The sequence below is a fragment of the Aythya ferina genome (assembly GCF_964211825.1).
Source record: "Aythya ferina genome assembly, chromosome: 1".
NCBI classification, from domain to species: domain Eukaryota; kingdom Metazoa; phylum Chordata; class Aves; order Anseriformes; family Anatidae; genus Aythya; species Aythya ferina.
This window is the reverse complement of record NC_140296.1, coordinates 11,869,439-11,890,286: the sequence shown is the minus strand read 5'-3', so window position 1 is coordinate 11,890,286 and position 20,848 is coordinate 11,869,439. Positions and strand designations below refer to the sequence as shown.

The 20,848-nt window shown below is 41.2% G+C and overlaps 1 protein-coding gene across 3 annotated transcripts in view; it reads left to right on the top strand.

Annotated features, from left to right (window-relative positions):
- SESN3 (sestrin 3) overlaps positions 1-20,848 on the top strand; it is a 45,076-nt gene that overhangs the window by 14,171 nt on the left and 10,057 nt on the right. For all 3 annotated transcript variants that reach the window (XM_084504105.1, XM_084504104.1, XM_084504106.1), the window contains exons 2-7: positions 10,251-10,316; positions 13,302-13,499; positions 14,201-14,383; positions 14,759-14,995; positions 16,544-16,691; positions 18,869-18,984. In XM_084504105.1, coding sequence (XP_084360231.1) covers positions 10,251-10,316; positions 13,302-13,499; positions 14,201-14,383; positions 14,759-14,995; positions 16,544-16,691; positions 18,869-18,984 — 948 coding nt within the window. The remainder of the gene's footprint in view (positions 1-10,250; positions 10,317-13,301; positions 13,500-14,200; positions 14,384-14,758; positions 14,996-16,543; positions 16,692-18,868; positions 18,985-20,848) is intronic.

Sequence of the window (20,848 nt, the reverse complement as noted above, 5' to 3'; positions counted from 1 at the left end):
GTTAAATCGAAAGCTGGGCAGCAACTGAATTAACATTTGTCTGGTTTCTCAAGCAGGTTGTGCAGCCGAGCTCCACGTGCCCACCTGCCCGAGGAGCTGCCAGCCAGAGGCTTCTTTATAGCTAGCTTTAACTATTTCTGGAAGAGCTGCAGTTGCTCTAGCGACTGCAGCGCAGACATAACCTTCAGAGTCTTATCCTTGGTAAAAATCTAAATCTTTATATTTCAAGGCATGCAGTGCCTGATTTTTTTTGTCTCTGTGCTTTGTCATAATGAATGTGGCGGCATTGCCAAAGAGGAGAGGTGAGAGAATGCAGCCTCGGTGCCAGCCTCTGTTTAAACACTTCTCCCAGTCTGCTTTTATAGTAGCTTGCAGTTAAGTGCACCTTCCTGCACATCCTTGGTGGGGATGATCTCTGCTGGAATACTGTAGCACTTGAAGATGTTCCAGCACGGATTGCAATGGAAACTGTTAGAGGTTTTCTTTAAAATACATTGTTGGAGCGTTTTGATGTTTACTACCCTTAGATTAATCTTATATTTCAAACAGCATACTTGAAATAGAGTTTAAAAAATACCAGCCACTTCCTTCACAGTAGAAGGACACTGTTACACATTTACAGTATGGATGAATACCATTCAATTTTGCTTGCTTACAAGGCATGTATTTTCAGACAATACTTCTATTAAAAATTCAGTGGAGCATTCTTAGGAAGCAGTTCTGCCAGGGATACATGATGGATTTACATAACCCTAGGGGTCTTTCTCTCTCTTTTTTTTTTTTTTTAATATCCCCCAGTTATGCCTCTCCGATTGGCAGTGTGCCCAATAACTGTGTGCGCGTTTACGAACCGAAGTATTTAACCATTTGGTTACTGCACGGTAAAGAGGCCGTGCTATCAGTGCAATTAATGTTTAGGTGTTAATTCAGGCCTGCCAAAGCAGCTGCCATTTATCTGTGCCATCTGCCAGAGGTCAGTTCTACCCCTGGCCATGGTCGCTGCCCGCCCTCCACAAGAAGATGGCGGCCATGTGAGGGACCGGCCCGGCTGTGTAGGCCTCACACAGGCGAGCCATGGCAGCGGGTGATGGGCTGTGCCATGCTGCTTCTGAGACTCCTCATTAGTGGCATCACCAGCCCGCCTGCTAATGAGGCATGTTGACCTGAGGCAGGCTGCTTTGCCGATTCAGAGGCTAAAGACCATGTTCTCCAAGCTCCATAATGGTGCTGTGTCTCGGGATGTCAGACTCAGGCTAATTCTGAAGGTGGCAGTGGGCCAAGGCACAGATAAAACAAGTCCCAGCTTAAAAGGCTGGTGTTTTTCACTGTAACTTTTGCCCTTGATATCTGATGCTATTGAAACAGAAAATGCTCTTCTGCCATGCTTGTAGGATTTTGAGTCATCCCGACAATCACAAGAACATCTTCAGTCCTGAGGGCATTTCCTGGGGACCATACAAACCTCCAGTGTTAGCTTTGGGTGTGCAGGGAGGGCAGGAGGCGAGGTCGCCTTGTCTGCTCCAGGGACTGATAAACAAGAAGCTTTGTTTGTTCCTCGTTGCATTTACTCATTTCTTCTGAAGGCTGAAGTAGACTATTTGTTGTCTCGCAGCAGTACAGGTCTTGCCTGGCATCAGATCATGTCATCTGACCTCGTATCCCACGGATTCCTGTTCATCTGCACGGGGAAAGCAAGCCTTGCTATGGCACAATTCACTTCATCTTGAGCTAGACACCAGCTTTCTGATTTGGTTGTTATCTGGCTAATTCTGATTCGGGTGTCAGTGTTTGGTCAATTATATTTCACCCATGATTTCTGGGGCATGGATAAGAACTTAGGTTTTGAGTTTTGACTTAAATTAGATGGAAGTGATTCTCTAGCAACAAGTAAACAGAAGAAATGGCTGTTTGTCTCTCATCCGTTTCATGTGTTGATAATCAATGTGTAGGCGTGGTTGTTGGCACCTTTAGTTGAGCAAATCTTCTCATGAAGAGTTTTCATTTTTCCGGTCAGGACCCTTACTTTCTCAGGTAGCTGTACTCTGTACTTCAGTTATATCACAGTTAAGTTACAGGTGTGACTTCTACACGATACATGCATATCTGTTCTTGGCTTGGCTTCTTAAATAAATAAGGGTTTTGCAGCAAACACATCAATCAGACTTGCAGTCTTTGCTTGTCTTCTTCCAATTTTAGCTGAATGTTAGTTTCGGTTAGTAGCCACAAATAACTTGGAAACTGTAGGTAGAGAGGGTGATACAACACAAGTGGGATTAGAAGAGGATGTAGATGTAGATAGGTTTTCTTCATGAAAAAGGAGAGAGGCTTTTCTGACAGTAACTGTGTGTTCACTTCTGAGTTTTTCTCCTGTAGGTTGAGGGTGCCGGATATCTTTCAAAGACTGAGGATCTGCTCTTGGACTTCTGCTGCTTGGCCATCCATCTTGGGTTGGGTAGAAATTGCTGCCCTTTGGTTTCTAATTAGTGTGGATTGTGTTCTTAATAGCTGGTTGAGGGATGGGAACTCGGGATAGGCTTCCTTTTATTGTGTGAAATCCAAAAGGGCTGTAACCTGTTACCAAAGCAAAAGCTCCACATCAATTGTACTGCACTGGCTCTCTTCCCAGCTCCTTGCACCACTTCATCAGCTGTTAGGCACAAAGATGCTGAATTCTTAACACTAAAAGTGACTTTTAAATATTTTGAAATGCTGTTCCATAAGAAAAAAAAAAAAAAAAGATTTCCTACAGTTCGACTTCCTCTGCAAATTTTCATCTTTATCGCTTAGTTTGCTTTTCTGGAGTTGTACAGTCTGTTAAGAGGAAGAAAGCATTGCAAAACCACTTGAAGTACTGTTAACAAATGACTGTAGGCCAGGACTTTTACTTTGTGAACCTTAACATTTTGACATTGTTTGCTGTGAACATCTCTTGTGTTACTTCTGGACATATGTCCTTGGTTTAACCCATTTTAGGAAGGCTCAGTCCTAAAGATGAGTTCTGTACTGTCAGCAGATAGTGTTGTGTATTATTTAAATTACTCTTCTTCATGTTTTTGCTTTTGGCTTGGTTTCTTTTTTTTTTTTTTTTTCTTTACAGAAATAGTTTTGAGAAAGAGAACAGCAAGTTTATGCTTTTAACGTGCATCCATGTTTTTGAAATTACAACAAAATTTAATTTGAAATGACTTGCAGATCTCTTCTGAAGCTGCAAAGCTTCTGATTTATCACCTTAAAGACTGTAAAGAGATTTTATTTCATTAAAAATGATGCATCTATGAATGTTTGCCAATAAATTCCAAAATTTCACAGCATTGGTATATAAGCTTTTTTGTCCTCAGTCAGAATCTCTCAGGAGCCTTGAAATGTGAAGACAAGTAAACTCTGTCCATCTTTCCTTCAAGTCAGCAAGACTGTATGCAGTTTTCAATATTATATTAAGCCTCTATAAATTTATGAGAAGTATTAAAGTTTCCACTTGAAATGAATTGGACGTGTCATAAACTGCTGCCACATTTCTGAACTGTTCTTCTGACAGTTAGGTGGATAAATTAAAATGAAACTTGGCATATGTAGAAATAAACAAGAATGGCTTTGAATGATAGTAGAAGCTAGGACACAGTCAGTGTTCAGATAACTTTTTTTTTGATTTTTTTCTTTTCTTTCTTTCTTTCTTCCATGAGGATAGAATAAGCAGGCAGTCCAGTATAGCCCTGTAATTATGTTAGGTATTGCTAAAAGCCAGAGCGTTTGGCTGTGGTCAGAGCACATGGAGATGGATCCTTCTCCCAGCACACAAGAACCGAAAGTGGAAATGTATTCAGTAAGCAGTAACAGGGGCAGTAGGATCCAGTTTGGAGGTATGGTCTTAACCAGGAGCAGTAAATAATGCTGCCTGTGCCACGTGAACTAAAATGTGTTTGTGTGTGCCAGGCTGAATAGTACGATTCTGCAGCATCAAGTCTGAGATTTAACCAGCGTATTTCCATTTTGAAGAACTGTAAGAAAAATCTGAGCTTGGGCTGAAGTTGGTGCCTTTGGGGTGATTCTGCCACAGATAGGGAGCCCTGAACCCAGTTCCACTCGCACTCTTGGTGTCCAAATGCCTGGTGCAGCTGACAAAGCCCATCAGATAACCTGGTTCACAGGTTTAACCTGAAGTGCACTCTATGAACTGGGCCTTAATGTTCAACGTAGGCATTAAGTACCATTTAGGATGCTTGAGGGTATCTAGGACATCTATAGGGACTAGTTGATACTGTAGAGACATATGGGGAGCTTATGCCCTTCTGGGAAGGTGGTTGGGTGCCAAGCGGGAGGCCGCAGGGAGTCTTTAGTGGCCTTCAACTCTGCTTTTTAATGCTACTGCACCTTGTTCTCACTCTGCTGGAAAAGGAGTTGAGGCTCCTTGCTGAAATGGAGACACCTCGGTGTAGGTGTTCTAATGAAGGACTTGTCTCCAGGTTGTTTCTGCAGATGCAGAATAATGTGTGTCTATGAAGAGAGAGATCACTGAATTTAAATAGCAAAGCTCCTTAGAAATGCTAGATGGTAGCAAAATTGCTTGTAGATTATAATACAAGAGAAGGTTAAAGATCCTTCTATCAAGAAAGAAGGAAATAAGTTTGTGGCTAGGTAAACTACTTGCAGTACATCTTGGACTCTGAGTGACAAAAAAAATTTGAGCATGAGAAGCGATCAGAAAACTCGTCTTTGTCAAAAATTGAGTTGGTGAACTTCTTCAAGAGCTGGCCAAGAGCTGAAGCATGTTGTTAATACTGTAAATGATTACTTTTTAGAGCAGCACATCTTGGTGCTTGGAAGATGGAGCTATAGTATTACTGGAAGATTAGCAACTAAATTATTTTTCTTTCAGAGAGCAACCCTCTGAATAGTATCTATTGAGATTGAGTAATGAGAATATGTATTCCTCCTTCCTTCAAGACCTCAGAGAGAAAACAAGATAGACTGTTGATTGGACAATGTCAGATTGTCAAAGAAAATATGGACTAAATCTTTATTCTTCAGTTTAAAAAGTCAAGCATGTTGCTTCCCTGAATACCACATTATTATTTTTTTTTTTAGCATATTGTTCCTTTTGGGTTGCAAGCAGAGACAAGTGCAGAACATGGTTACAGGAGTACAACAGAGCAACAGTGACAGTACAGGTTTTTGTTGTAACTGAACGTAACATTCACAGGATAGAGTAGCTGCAAGAAATTTTAAAAGGGCGGATGTTGGATATCTAATGAAAAGGTTTCTCAGCATGCTAAATTGCAAAGATTTATGTGTGTGTACATAAGTAAGTTTTTATGGAGTGGAGTGGAGCTTAAGAGGCAATTTAGTAAATTGAATTAAAAATACATATGCTTTTGATGATTTTCTGATAGGGAGACAATAAAACATGAATAGGCAAATAATCCTAAACTAGGAGCATAATATCCTGTGCTGGGAACTTGCAGGTATACAGAAATGATTTACACAAAGTACCAGTAAAATACAAACAAGAGGGGGAAAAAAATCAAAACCAGGAGGAAAAACCATAAATACAATCAAATGCTTAAAGGGAGTAGACGAAGTCTGCTGAACTTGCAGAGATTTAATTAACCCTTTGCCCTTCTGTGCAGTAGGAAAACTGTAGGGACTTTCCGATTCCAAACGCACGTTCTGTGCAAGGTCAGGGAATGGCCTTGGCAGAGAAACATCTGAGGAAGAAGTGTCATAAAGCAGCAGAAAAGCAAAGTAATAAAGTGGAGGGTGAATGGTATTTACCCTTTGGAAACCTCGGAGAGAAGGCGTGAAGCAGAACAGCAGACAACCTGGGTATTAAGCAGCAGGACAGTGTTTGGAGATGGGAGGGCTTGTAATGACTTTTTTTTAAATAGATGATAATGAGGGTCTAAGAAATAGTTGGGGAAATGTAACCTCAGCATGAGCATGGCTCAAAGTCAGAAATAAAACCCATTTTCCATGTCTGGGGAGGGGAGTATTAGGGAAAATAAGTAAAAATAATAAATAGGAAATACTTATTCATAACCGTTCCCCCAAAGAAATTCCTGCATATTTAGGGGAGAAAAGTTTACTCCTCAGCAGAAACTGATTTTGGGATGCCCTTAGGATTTATATTTGATCTAGTGCTATTTATGATCACGGTGTCTTTCTTGTGGTTGGGATTTTTGTGGAAGTAGTGACTCTGAGCCCTTCACCAGCCTTCCTGTGCTGCTTGCACTGTTCTGGGACCCAGGAGGACCCAAGTGGCAGCATCGCCACAGCTCACAGAATTTCCTCTTGAGGTACAAAATGTTTCTTTCCAGTGATTTTTTCCCCCCACTCACATCATGATGAGAAGTGCAGGATGAATTATAGCTCATATGCACTACTTCTGCCTGAAGCCTCCATACACCCGAATCGCTCCAGCAGCTTTCTGCTTGCCTGTGCTTTCTGTGTTCATGGATATTAAAAATGTGCTTTCTAAACCAGCTGCTTGATCAGCCTTTCCAGATTACGGCTCCGTTTTCATCTGCTTCAAATAAAATTAGCCTCTTTTTACAGCTTGCTAAAAATAGTCATTTCTTTACAGCCTCAGGACATGGTGACTCATGTGATAGCAAAGAGGAAGAAACTTTTATTTCTCTAAACTTCAGCCTCCAACAGGAAAGCTGCTGCGGGCCGGCCGTGCTCCCAGATCCCACATGTGGCTCAGGGCCTTGCTCTCAGCCAAGGGCCTCCGGCTGTCTTGTCCTCACCGCTGTGTCCTGGTGTCTCCTTGGTTCTTGAGGGAAGGTGTGAGGTCACCACAGTAACTAAAGTCAACCTTTGAGATGACAGAATCACTGAAGGAATGAGGTTGGAAGGGACCTCAGGGTCCATCTGGTTCAACTCTTGCTTAAGCAGGGGCACCCAGAGCAGGCTGCCCAGGACCATGTCCATGAGATTTTGAAGATTTCCAAGGAGGAGACTCCACAGCCTCTCCGAACAACCTGTGCCAGTGCTCCGTCACAGCAGAGAAGTGCTGCCTGGTGGTCAGAGGGAGCCTCCCATGTGCCAGTTTGCACCCATTGCCTCTTGTCCCATCACAAGATTCAGCTTCTGGCTCAGGGGTGCTCTGGACACATCCAAGGAGGAAGGTGTTTCTCATTGCTGAGTACAAATTGGCCATTCACGTGGAAAATAGTTCTGCTTCACAATCCTTAGATTCCCAATATTTAGCTCATGACACTGTTCCAAGTACAGTTTAAGGACAGAAAGCAAGTCATGGATAAAAGCTCCTCAGGGCTGACACGTAGGTTTGTCTGTCCGTCACACCGCAGCGTGACGCTTTGGAGGTTGCACTGTGGCATGAAGTGGGCCCCCTCTGCCAGTAAACCTTCCCTGGCCTACTTCTCTGTTCATCTTTAAAGCACTTTGTTATTCTCTTTCCTAATCAGCACCCCCAGAAATGACTCTTAATGTAAATGGAGTTGGTTACAAACCTTTTGAGATCACTTATTTCTCACTTATTCATACTCCAGCAATGCATTGATGGAGGAACACGAAGCAGAAATGGCTCGTGGACGTGTGTATGGTATTGCAGTTGCTGAGCAACCTGTTCCTTGGTTCAGTCATTTAGCATAAGAATCCAATTTCAAATAAGATATTTGGGACCCTGCTTGACTTAGTATGCAACAGCCAGCGTAACCTGCAAGGACGAGTTGAGCAGGAAATCGAAGCAGCTTTCTTGGGAAACAAAAAAAAAAAGCTTTGTGGGAACTTCTCATCATGAAGGACCGTATATCTAAACCGTTGCTTTCTAATTCCCATGTGTAGCTTTTCATGTTTGAGTCCTTGGGTAGGTCTTAGATCCCTGCTCCATATACAGCATGCCCAGGAGCAGTGGTTTTTATCTACAGTTCGACAAAGACGTTATCTTACTGAGTGCTTGCAAACTTCCCGTCTTTTTATTAATAGCATCCTAAGAACAAGCTCGTTTTAACTTGTTTCAGTAAACCAGAAGCTTTGGCGAGAAGGCAAAATAAACTTCTCTGTTGATGGAAGCGACTGGTATAGACCTCCAGTAACTTACCTGAAGCGTTGAGGCAGCCATGTTGAACGGGGAATGTAGGGGGTGGAGGCCATAGCCCGTTGAAAGTGGGATAATAACGCTGCTTTTTGCCCCAGTCTGGCCTAGATGGGCAGCTGGGCAGAGTGGGGTATAGCTCAGCGAGCACACTGGTGGAAGCAGTGGTCCAGCTCTGCTTTCGATGTGCCCTTATGCCAAAGGCTAAAGGTTTGCAGCTGTCCAAGTCGTCTCCCTCACACAAGCTGTTTCCTCCAGATACTTGGTATGAAACGAAGGCTTTCAAAGTCTAATATCCAAATAACCTTCATAAAACAAGAAGTATACAACATCTGAAGTAATTTGGAAAAGATTTATTTTTCTGAATGGTGATAAAGGTAGCTAGCTAGGACTGCTAGCAAAATGGTGCATATAGAACTAGAAGATACCTTCTGAGCCCTGAACAGCTATGTGGAGAAGGGGTCTCATGGGCAGGTATCCAGTCCCTGTACTTTCTTCAGGACTTCAGACTGCATATACGTGATTGATAAGGAGTATGTTGCAGCGCTGTAGGGCTGTGACAGCAGGCAGTGGTCACAGTGAGTTGTCTCCTTGTTTTTATGCAGTGGATTCAGCTCATTTCAGAAAATAAGTGAAAGCACGCATGAGTACATTCTTCATCATTTAACAGCTAATTATTCCAAAGTAACAAATGTAATTGTCAAGAGAGTTTGTTTTGGAACATCTTTCCTGAATAATCACTGCTGGTTTTTGCATGTTTTTTCATAATCTAATTTAAAAAAGGACAGGATGTTTTTAAGACACAGAGCAGTTGTTACGCATTTCTAGCATCTTCATGTTCCTGTGTGGAAATCGGTGGCACGCTCGCTCTCAGACCCACGCTGGTCTTTGTGTACGTGGCCATTACACGTAAGGCTGCCTGGTAGAGTCATTGAGGTATTTAAGGGTCATTTGTTATGGAAAACCTTAGACTTTTATGTTAGGGGCATGAAATATTTGGCATGCAAATCTGATACAGCTGTTGATGGGTAACTTATTAAGAGTCACTTGCGCTGCGTTGTCATTAGTGACCTTAAAAATGCGCAGCGATTGTTTCCAGATACGTGGAATATCGCTGGAAAGAGGAAAAGAAGGAAGGCAAGAAGTCGCTGTTTTAAATTACTGGAAGGGGAATTCAGATGAGATGTTAGGAAAACTTTGTAGTGATCAGAGGAGTTAGTCACTGAGCTGAGAAACCTGGGGAGACAGGGGAACCGCTGTCTCAGGGTCTTCAGGAGCAGGTTAGATGGACGTTGGTCAGGAGTGATGCTGGAAGGGCTCCTCTTCCCTCCAGGTGGGTCCGAGAGCCAGGAAACCTCTCCAGGTCCCTTCTCACCTTCTGTCAGTGGCAACAGTGTGAAATCCTCCTGTCACTTTCCTTAGTTCAATTTCATATCTCTGATAAACCAAAAGTACTCTGGTTCTTGTTACACTACCTGCCTATCATCTACTTAAAATAACATCATCAAAGGACATTTAATAATTTGTATGCTCTGGCCATTTTTCTAGCTGTGGTTGGCACATCAAGATTTGTACTGCATGTTTCATTCTTTCCTGGGCTTGGCAGCTGAGACTATGTTTAGTCTTTTTGTCTTTTTCTTCAGAAGGAGTCTTTAACTGGGTCTTGCTGATGCATATATAAGGGGGGAATGGGCTTTTCAAGACTGGATTTGGCACACAAAGTGCTTATGCTCTTCTAAACACTTAGAATCTAATTAGATTCTCATAATGAAAAAACAACTTTTTGATTATAATTTCCCAAGTGTGGGCTTTGTGCACATAATGGTAGTGATAGTTTTTTTTTCTCCCCTCTGCTTTCCGAACTTCAATCTAGTAAACTGCCAGTTTTAGCATAGTGCCACATTTTTGATTGCTGTTGTCCATGTATCTTTAACCCAACCTATAAAATAATCAGGATCAATTTTTTATTTTTTTTTTTGTCTTGTCCCTTGCCGAAATTCATACAGTTCTTTCGAGCAAAACGCGGGAGGCGCAGCAGCATGGTGGTGTGATGACTTCACCTGTGCACTGGGCTGTAAAACATGCAGGTGGCCTTGGGAAGAGAACCAAGTCAAGGCCTTTAAGATCTAATCTTGCAAGATAAGGCGAGTTAATGTGTTATTCCTCATGCTGATACAATTATGTGTCTGTTTTGCAGGAAAAAAGAGTCCAAGTCTCTCCACCGTTAACAAGAGGACCAAGTGCCTTTATACCAGAGAACGAAGTAAGTTTTAGCTGAGCTGGTTGTGTGGGAGCTTTTTATTTATTTATTTATTTTAAATGGAAACACTGAAGGACACTTTTACATCTTTCTTGCCCAGTGGTAAATACGTGGATGAACCCCGTTGTCAGCACAAGTAATGGTTTATCCAGAGTATGCTCCAGTGGATAAGAACCGTGCTGTCCTTTCATATGAGTGCTGCCAGTGGTCTTGCTCTCAGTTGTCCACACTCCCTGAGACAGCCGTGAGTGCTGGCTCTGCTCTTTTTGTGGGGGATGATCAGTTCTTACTCCTCATGTCAGGCCTGAGGGGAGACCTACCTGGTACTGCAGCAGCTCTCAGGGCAGTCACTGACCTTCAGTCTGAGTGAACCTAAAAATATGACTAACTTCTTAGACTCTAACTGCAGCTCTTTAAGGGAATTTATGGTCGAAAGGAACGGTTTGACTTTAGACTCGAGATTTCTGTGCATGATTTAATGTTCAACTTAAGCCTTGGTTTGCACCTTGCTACAGTAAATAGAAACTTCCCTTTGCTGTAGTTCTTTTACCCTGATATTAATCTTCCCAGAGTATTATTTATTGATTGATGAATTGTTTAGGATGGCAGACTATAAAACCAGGGCCTTTTTTGTTTTGCTTTTAAGTAGTTACTACTACGGGCAGATAAGTCATGTGCTAGAAGGGCCAAAAAGAAATTTCTGAAAGATAAGATATCTGTTCTTTGAGTCTCTCTCTGTTTATACACTGAAGACTTGAAACTAAAACCAAACAGAGTCACTTTAAAGCCTGGCATCAAGAACCATAATGAAGCAAAAAAAGATGTCAAAATGAGCCTTGTAGACTTGAGAAAGGGGGAGCAGAATGAGTTGCAGCCAGCCAAACTTGCGAGAAGGACTTCACTTGTGTATAAAACATGAACATGAGATGCTGAACCTCGTAACGACTTGATTTTTCTCATTAAGACAATAATTGCACGAACAGGAGAAAAATGAAGGTAATTAAAGCGTTAACATATAACATTTTGAGAGGATTCTTAATGAATTCATTTCACAACCAATGCACTTAGAAAAAAGTGCTAGCTAACAGAGCACAAGGAAAGCACTGGGCCTTCAGCAGGAGTAACCTCAGCAGTTACCAGTGATGGAACCTCCACCTGTAGGAATAAAACAGGCAGTGTCACAAACAAATGTTAAATATTGTTTGTTAAGCAAACAGCTATTTCTGTCCCCCTGTTCCTTGGCATTAAGGAATGTAGTGCATAGGAAGGATGTAGCCAGAGATTGGTCACACATTAAGTGTCTCACAAATCTTGCTAAGAACACTGCTGTTATCAAAGCCTGCTTTATTTTCATAATGAAGAGAATATGGACAGAGTAACAACAAATTAATTGTAAAGCATCCTGTTAAAAGTGCCATAAGGCTTTACAAGAAGAATAAAAAAGTGTTTTTGTAAATCCATGGATGGTAATAAATCAGGAGGAAGTACATACACAGTATGAAAAGGATAGTATAGGTGGAGATAAATCTCAGAAGCAATAATGCTGCATATTGCTGTGCCTCACATAGCAACAGTGCAGCCCTACAGGATTATATTTCAATTCTGCCAGCAGAATTTCTTCTCAGTGGGACTGAAAAGTGGAATGTTCCCAAGAAACTACTAAATGAGACAGACGTATCTTGAATACCTGGAAAATAAGCTTGCTTAAAAATACAGGGGACTCCTTAGAGTGGAATGATGGATATGTAATAGTGAGTGAGATGGAATGATCTATAATGTATGAATAACGTTCTGATGGTAAAAAAGTTCCTAAAGAAAACTGAAGAGGCATCATTTTTGGTACAAAACAAAGAAAAGCTGTAAGAGTGAAGAGCAACACATGTAAAATTTATGAGGCTGCCTGACTGTGTCTTCTCTTTCTCTCTGGGCCCACAAATTAAAACAGGGAACCGCGGTGGTGAGAAATGAAAAGGTAGTTCATGTTGTTCATGTTTCTTTGCATATAGACGAGATTTGATGGAAAAAGATATGAAACACTGTACGTTCATCAGCCTGTCATAAAGAAGGAAAACATACTTTAAATAAAATAGCTCAGCAAGAGTTGTGTCTTCCTGGTTTTAGGCACTTTCTATCTTCCCGTGCAGTGAACTAGCTGAAATGGTTTCCCATTCCACAGTGTTTGCTGGTCTGATACTGTGCAGTTTCAGAATAGCTGTTTTAGCCTTTTGCTTGTAGCTTCAATGGCGAGCATGTTTAGAATGGCTGCTCTTGGTGATAAACACTGAGTAATAGCACTAATTCTGTGTCGGGGCTTGCAATTCAAGAGCTACTTACTTGTACTGCTTCATTTCATCTTGTGCCCAAGATTTGGATCGGCTGGAATAATTAATGAACAGCTTTTGTTTAAAGAAAACATTAAATTCCTATTCTAAATAATACTTGAATGTTATGGACAAATTAGCATTTGATCTCCTCTTCAATTTTACAAACACAGAAGGAGTAGATTGCCAGACTGTTTCTATAATTTGGTTACATAACTCCGTTCCTCTCCATTAACTCTGAAATTGTTTTTAGGGCTGAATGCTCGGGTGATGTGTGTCTATACAGGCTGACATCCGTAAAGACTCTACTTTCCATTTAGATTTTGCTTCCTTACAGATCTCACACAAATCTGACTTTAAGCGTCTGAGGGTTCTTATCCTTTTCAGAAAGCTTTACAGAAAAAAATGTTTTTGTTTTTAGAAACATATTAAAATAACAGAGGTACAGTGTAAAGTGTTCTTCAGTTCCCTGTATACAAATAGCATCTGTATGTGCATATTCACATGCAAACAGGCACGTGTATTTACATACATACATCCGGATCTCCAGAATTAGCTGCAAGTTTTTTTACACAAGCAAACCTTTCATAGTGCAATATGTTTCTCTTCAGGGCTAAAGTTGGCCAAAATCTCATTTTCTGCTAAATTTGTCCACCTTATTTTTAAGGTTATGCAAGCAAATGGTTTGGATGAACGTACTAATCTTCTTGTGGAAGAATACTCCACATCTGGTCGCCTGGACAACATCACGCAAGTCATGAGCATCCACACTCAGTACCTGGAGTCTTTCCTCCGCAGCCAGTTCTACATGTTGCGCATGGACGGGCCCCTTCCTTTGCCCTATAGGCACTACATCGCTATAATGGTATGTACCAGCAGGATGTGCATTTTCTCCTGTGAACTTGACTTTCTTATTAGGGGAAAAAAAAAAAAAAGGAAGAAGGAAGAATTTAGAAAGAAGAGACCAGTGTGATATTTTGACAGGGTGTGAATTTTTCTGGTTGGTTTTTATCAGAATGAAGCATGCCTTGCTACAAGGTGTTCAGTGAGAAGGGCGATTCACTTCTCACATGCCCATGAGAATGAGGTTTTACAGAGAGCTGTTAAAACTGTCACCTTCTGGGCATTTAACCATCAGCACACAGCAGCAGGGTGAGATGCAACGGTCAGGAGTCACATCAAATTCCAGGTGGGCACATGGAAAACGGATTTTACCGTGAGGATGCTCAGACTTTGCAACAAGGACCAGGAGAGGTTGTGTGATCTCCAAGGATGGACGTTTTGTCTGGACAAGGCTCTGAGCAACCTGATCTAAGCGCGAGATGAGGTTGGACCAGATGTCCTCTAGAGATGCCTTCCAACCTCTATTAGATTCTGTGCTTCAGAGTAATCCACTTACACTTACTAGAGAACCCTCCCTCCAGCGTAGAGCTTTACAATATAAAACATGGCCTTTTGCAACTAAATTTATTTTTTTGTGTGTGTTAATATCCTGCTTCCACCTGCAACAAAACCAGATTACATGCTAATGTGCTGACCTTTTCCCTTTGTGTTCAATTATTTTAGGCAGCTGCCAGACACCAGTGTTCCTACCTAATAAATATGCACGTTGATGAGTTTCTGAAGACTGGCGGGATTGCAGAGTGGCTGAACGGTTTAGAATACATTCCCCAAAGACTGAAAAATCTGAACGAAATAAATAAGCTCCTTGCACACCGGCCCTGGCTGATCACAAAAGAGCACATTCAGGTACCTGTTAAATCGTGCCTTGTAATAGCAGTAAATGTCCAGTAATGAGAACTACTGTAGTGTCCAGTTAGGCTTCGTTACCTTGAGTTAAAAAATTCAGGGAAGTACTAGAGCATTGAATAAGCCAATAAATTCTTCTTTGTGACAAAGGCAACAAGATTTATTTTTTAGGAATGGCATTGGCTATGATAACCCCAAGAGAAAAGAGATAATACATCAGGTTTCTCTTTTTTTATCTAGTGAGAGTGTGTGCAAGAGGAATACGGTGTTATTGGAGGAAAGGAATTGATCCCTTTTTAAAGTATATAGCAGTCTTATACAAAAGCTGGGGCCAAAATAAATTTTATATTTACACTTTTTTTATTCTCATTTCAGAAACTTGTCAAGACTGGGGAAAATAATTGGTCTCTTCCTGAACTGGTGCATGCTGTTGTCCTGTTGGCACATTATCATGCCTTGGCAAGTTTTGTATTTGGTAGTGGCATTAATCCAGAGAGAGATCCGGATACATCTAATGGAGTCAGACTTATAGCAGTCAACAACTTCTGTGTCTGTGATCTTGCCAATGACAACAACATAGAAAATGCATCCCTCACAAGTAGCAACTTTGGGGTTAGTGTTGCAAGAAGATTCTTTTGCTTGCCTCTGTTTTGCATTAGAAAGCTTTCTTCCATTCTTTCCTGTTTAAATTTCAGGGTAGCTTGAAAGTTTTTGTCTACTTTACTGGAATGCTTGGGTCTGGTAACTCTTACGTTAGCTCTAACAGCTTGCCGTGTAATCCATTTCAAAACCACAGTGAAATGGAGGATGATAGTCAGAGTAATGTGATTTTAATAGCTAATCTCACAACCCATTGAGCAAGACTAAAACTTTGCTTCCAATTGAAAGCTTAAATTCCCAGTGTCTGCAGATAGTGTATCACTGACTGGAGCATTGTGTCATCCGTGTCCTTATCATGTGGAATGAAAGAAGAAATGGGGAAAAAAAACAGAGGTCACGATATTCATTTTGACTTCTAGGCCTCCAATCACAAAACAGGTCAATTTTGAAGCTTTTCCTTGTAGATGAGAGGAAATGTCTGAAATAAGATGGCTTTGTTCCTCATGCGGGTGTTCTGGTCTTGAATCAACCAACAGAGGACTTTGATTACTGGCTAATTAACTTAAATGTGGACTTTTTTCTGAAAGCGCCTTTGAAGGAAGGTCCTTGAATTAATCCCGATTGCTGACTTAGCCTCATCTCCTTTGATGGAAGATAGGGATTATGAGCAGAGTCACTGATACATTTGTAAAAATTAGCAGGCAGCTTACAGGCTGAGCGTGTGATCCATCAGCTCAGTTCCTGCATCCGAGGTTTCTGGGCTGCAGGACACGCTAGCTAAAATCACTGGGATGTCTCATTCTGCATCAGTAGTGGGCAGAGGGCTGCTGCGGACTGCGTGCTGCTTGTTAAGCAGTGAGTGGTACACAATTAAACATTTATATCTGTGAGCAGAAGATTGAAATCAAAAGGAAATGATGGAAAAGGAAGACCAAACAATTTACCTTATGAAAAATCTGAATGACAAATAGAGATCACATAGCCCAAACTTTGGTGCATTTCTAGCAAAGAGGCCTGTTTTCTGCATAAAAGCAAGAAAAAAAGTCTGCATAATGGTTGTTTTGAGTACAGAACATGAAAATAAGAAAAAAGAAAAAGAAAATCCTGGTTTTCTGTCTCAGGTTGTATTCCTGTATTGCAGTGTTGTGCTGTATCTCCTCAGTAAGGTCCTTAGCAGTACCAGTATACTGAGTAAAGGCACCTTCAAGTTAAAAATTGTTTCCTGATACACATGGGGCACGTAGACAGATTTTCCCAAGCAGTCCTTATGGTGGAACATACGCTTTTAGGGGTTTGCACCTTCAAACACCACCCCTTTTTGCTGTTTATCTTGCTGCAGTAGCGTAGCGTGATAGATGAGAGTAACACCACCTCCCTTCTTCTGACTTTCTGACAGCTGTTTGTCTGTGTTCTCTGTGACAAAACGCATTCTGGCTTCAATTCTTATGTTTGCTGCTGTCTTTTTTTCTTTTTGAGAACACTCATTGTTGAGCATGAAATCTGAAGATGACACATGTTGTCTATCTTCTAATTTTGCAGAATGTCATGGTGTTTTTGCAGATTGCAGATTCTTTAAGCGAGCTGGAGGCCTTAATGGAGAGGATGAAGAGGCTGCAAGAAGATAAAGAGGATGAAGAAGCCTCTCAGGAAGAAATGGACACTCGCTTTGAGAAGGAAAAGAAGGAGAGCCTGCTAGTAATTAGTGGAGGTATTTGTGCTTTTCCAGCTCTGTTTTGTTTGTGCTTTTCAAGAACTAAACACTGAGTCCAGTTCAATGACTACAACTCCTGTCCATTTTTTTATTCTCTCTCTTGGCTTAAAAAGGGTGACCTGCTTCACCTCCTTAACATTTCTTGATTGGCAAATACCAACATCCATTTCGTTACTTGAAATTTAGCTTTTCTGTGTTAAAAAAAAAAAAAAAAAGCCTTTAGGCTTCTTTAAAGAGTTGTGTGTAAATTCCTCTCTTTGTGTGCTCTATATATTCAAATTAATTCATCCATGCCTGGAAAGGATATCAACGAATTGACGACTTGCTGTTTTGAGCGATCCTACCGCTGTGCTTTTCCATTACCTGTACTATGTCAGAGATTTCTTAGCATTCAGTTTATCTGTAAGTAGTATTCAAAATTCTGAGCTGAAAGATTCTTTTCCAGTGTTTTTCATACACCCTGAAGGCCTTCATCGCTAAAAAACATGCAACTAAATGTTTCGTACAGCCAGCAGGTTGTTCTTTTTTCCAAAGAAAGCGTTTCAACCAATATTGTTAATCCAATCAGAATCTCAGATCATCTCCTCACATTAGAGGTTACCTGAAGCTTATAGTTTTTATCTTTGTAAGAAATGACCCATAAAATGCCACGCATCGCATGAACACTGTTCTTTGTGAATTCAGGGCATCAGTATGTGTTACTAGTAGCTTCAGAGAAAATCTGGTAAGAAAGTTGAAGCTACACGCTACTGGGTAATCGATTCTCGTTATTCAGACTATGAGCCAGATCAAGCATGTTTAAAGGCATTTAAGTTTTTGTGCACCAAGCCCAAAAGGGAGGAAGAACATACTGTGAATCAGCAAAGGTTGTTTTGTGGCTTTCTACATATATGCAAAATCGCTGAAAAGAAACACAGCCAGCAACATCACTGTTGGATTTTTTTAAAATGGGCATTGTCCATTTTCAGTCTGTTTTAATTTGGTCAGGCAGTCTCAGTGGTGTAGATAAACCAACGCTCATTGCAGTTCCATTATCAAATCAGGGCTTCCGTAAGTCTGCAACGTCAAGCTTACAGGCACGAGGTGTTGTTTGGGCCAGGAGGGTGTCGTTGATGTGGTTGCTGATTGCCTTGTTGACTTTCCTCCTTTTTTTTTTTTTTCCTTTTGCTGAGTTTGAGCCGAGGAGTCTGTGTGCGTTGTGCCTTTACCCTGCCATGAAATCCAGGGGAGAGGAGCGTGTGCGTGCAGGTTGTTCATTCTGCACTGAGGACTCACTGTAGCAGATGCTGTGCAAGCTTCTTCCTACGCCGTTATGTTTTGATTGTTTAATGAGGCAAAGAGGAGATAAAGCACTTCTGCAATTCTTAGCTGAACTGACTTTTTAAGGTGCTAACAGTGGACATCTGGCCGCTGCTCTGTCAATGCATGTGGAAGCAAGCCAGGATTTTAACATCAGGGTCAAATGCAGTCAGCTATGCAGTGGTCAACTTCTGCAAAGGTGGTTACACAATCGAGCCACCTGTTTATTCAGGAGGGAAAGATTGATTCCTGATAGAAAACCTGCACTTGCTTAGTGACACGTTTTGGAGCTCTTTGAAGATGCTTGGTTACTAGAGCTCCTGGCAAAATTTCAGCCTGATGTTCTGTAGACCTCTTTGCTTTCCTGTAATGTGTAGTTGATATTTACAAGCGGAGCAGAGCGTTGCTTTCTCGTTGCTCATATTCTGGGTTACAGAACAGAGCTGGTGTAATTCTGGACACCGTACCTGTTCAGCATGACAATCGTGTTGTCAAGGGTACAGCTTTTCTATTTCTTATCCTAGCATAATAACTTTACTAACAAGATTCATCTTGCCTGATTTAGGAGATGACTCTATGATATCTAGCCTTCTTCAGGAGTCAACAGAGAGAGGAGCACACCTCCAGAAATGCAGCCCATTTTGCAGAAATATCTTAGTTGTCTGGTGTAGGCTGACATTTAATTGGCTTGATGAAAAGGATGGATCCCATACAAGTAGATTGGGATTGATTTTTTTCCTTCCTTCATACCTTTCTTTTCCTTTGCACATTTTTTTTTAGTTGCTCTCTAGTCCATCAGTAACAGCAGCAGTTGGAAGTCAGTACTAATTCCTGCCTAAACCAAAGCATTTTGCTGTGTTTTTTCTTTTCTACAGCATTTGACGATGAAATAGTTTCCACAGATGTCTCCCGCTATATTGAAGATCCTGGGTTTGGGTACAAAGACTTCGCAAGGCGAGGAGAAGACCATCTGCCAACATTCAGAGCTCAGGTAGCATCTCTTTAAAGTGCATCACTCAAAGAGTGTATGTATATGTCATTACAGGACAGAGTGTAAAGTAGTTGTAGTGGGACGTGTTGCATGTGCTTTTCCTTGCTATGGTCCATTAAATAGCTTGCAAGCTTCTATAAATTTACCAGAGATGAGTCTTTTACTGTTCATAAATCTCAAACAAGGGGGTTTTTAGCTTTCAGTCTCATTCTAAGTATTACCAGGAGTAATATTTGAAAACTGCAAAGCTTATCAATCAATATGGAATAAAAGTGAAAGAAAAAAATGACTTTTTTTTCTATCCCTCCAAATGTGAAAAAAGAAAAAACAAAACTATTGGAAGAACACCTTATTCCTGCCATTTTTATCAAGTGTTCTCTGTCCTGTGGTTATCAATAAATAGATGCTTACATGTCTGTGAGAGCAGCTTAGTGAGTCATTCCTGTGGACACACCATATCACTGGACTTTGAATGTCTGGAAAGAAAAGGAGTTCTTAAATATGATTACTGCAACACTGAAGTTTTTGGTTCTTCATGAGTATATATATATATATATTTTAGAGCTGCTGAAAGAAATGTCCTTTTGTTTATACATTGTCATACATCCTGGCATCTTCATCCATAACCAGCGTCACAAACCTCTTCGTAGTATGTACCAGCAGGGACGCTCTGGGTAATTCTGTTCCAGGTTATAGAGTAGATTAGTCAGCAGTTACAGATAAATTGTAAGCAATGGAAGAAATCTTAAACCAAAACTGAGAACTTCAAGTAAAACACACTAGGTTCAGGAGAACTCAATGGTCAGAGGATGTATCTAAGGCTGAAAAATACAGAATCTGTGATCACTTTCAGGAAATGTATTTATCTATATAGCAGCCATTGCTGATCTGGATAATTTACTCTGTGGTCTTTATATGAGCCTGAGGTAGGTAGCTATTGCCAAAAAGAGAAAGGCAGAGACAGAGCCTGTAAATCAATGCCGCTTAACTACTTTAGGAGCAGCAGGCTCCCATGGAAAAAAGCTCAACAGAAGTTGAAATTGGAACTAAAATGTCTCTGCTCTTAAATAAACAGAACAGCTTCTGGCCTCCATTCAAAGGAGTCACCTTAGTAATTTAACTTTATTAGCATGTCCTGCTCTCGAGCAGTGAGATGTATATACCCCCAGCCCCCAAACGCTCTGCTATTAATGCTACTTCAATTGAAGTAGCATCCCAAAACTCTGCCATAAATTCAGTCCTTAGTCTCTTGAAGCAAGATTATCGTTTGTCTCTGTGGGTTTAAATTCAGCAATAGGAAAAGGCATTTCACGCACAGCAGAATGTCTTTCAGTCTTTCTGGTTTTCCTTTTTCATGGTTGGTATGAATCAACTATGTTGTTAGTAAACGCTGCTTTTGCAGCAACGAAGCCCCCATCCTGGGGCTTCCATTTTCAGAGGCTTTTATAATGCCCCCTGGGTGTCCTGGACACTTTTGCAGGGCTGGTAGATCCAGCATATCTCACAGGCTTTTTAAGGTAGTTTGGACCAGCTGCTGAGAGCCAAATGTGATGCTGTGGGGCATTTCAGATGTCACCAAATTCCTCTTTTATGCAGCTGTCCTTGATAATATTCCCCACAATCCTAAGCAATTGGGTTCAGTCCAATAGATGAGCTCTACAACATGTGGGTAGGAGCCCCTTGCACACTGGTACTTCTTGAAAACAGCCTTACGCAGAAAAGGATGTGGAGATCATAGAATCACAGAATGGTTTGGGTTGGAAGAGACCATAAAGGTCATCCAGTTCCACCCCCCTGCCATGGGCAGGGACACCTCCCACCAGACCAGGTTGCCCAAAGCCCCGTTCAGCCTGGCCTTGAACAC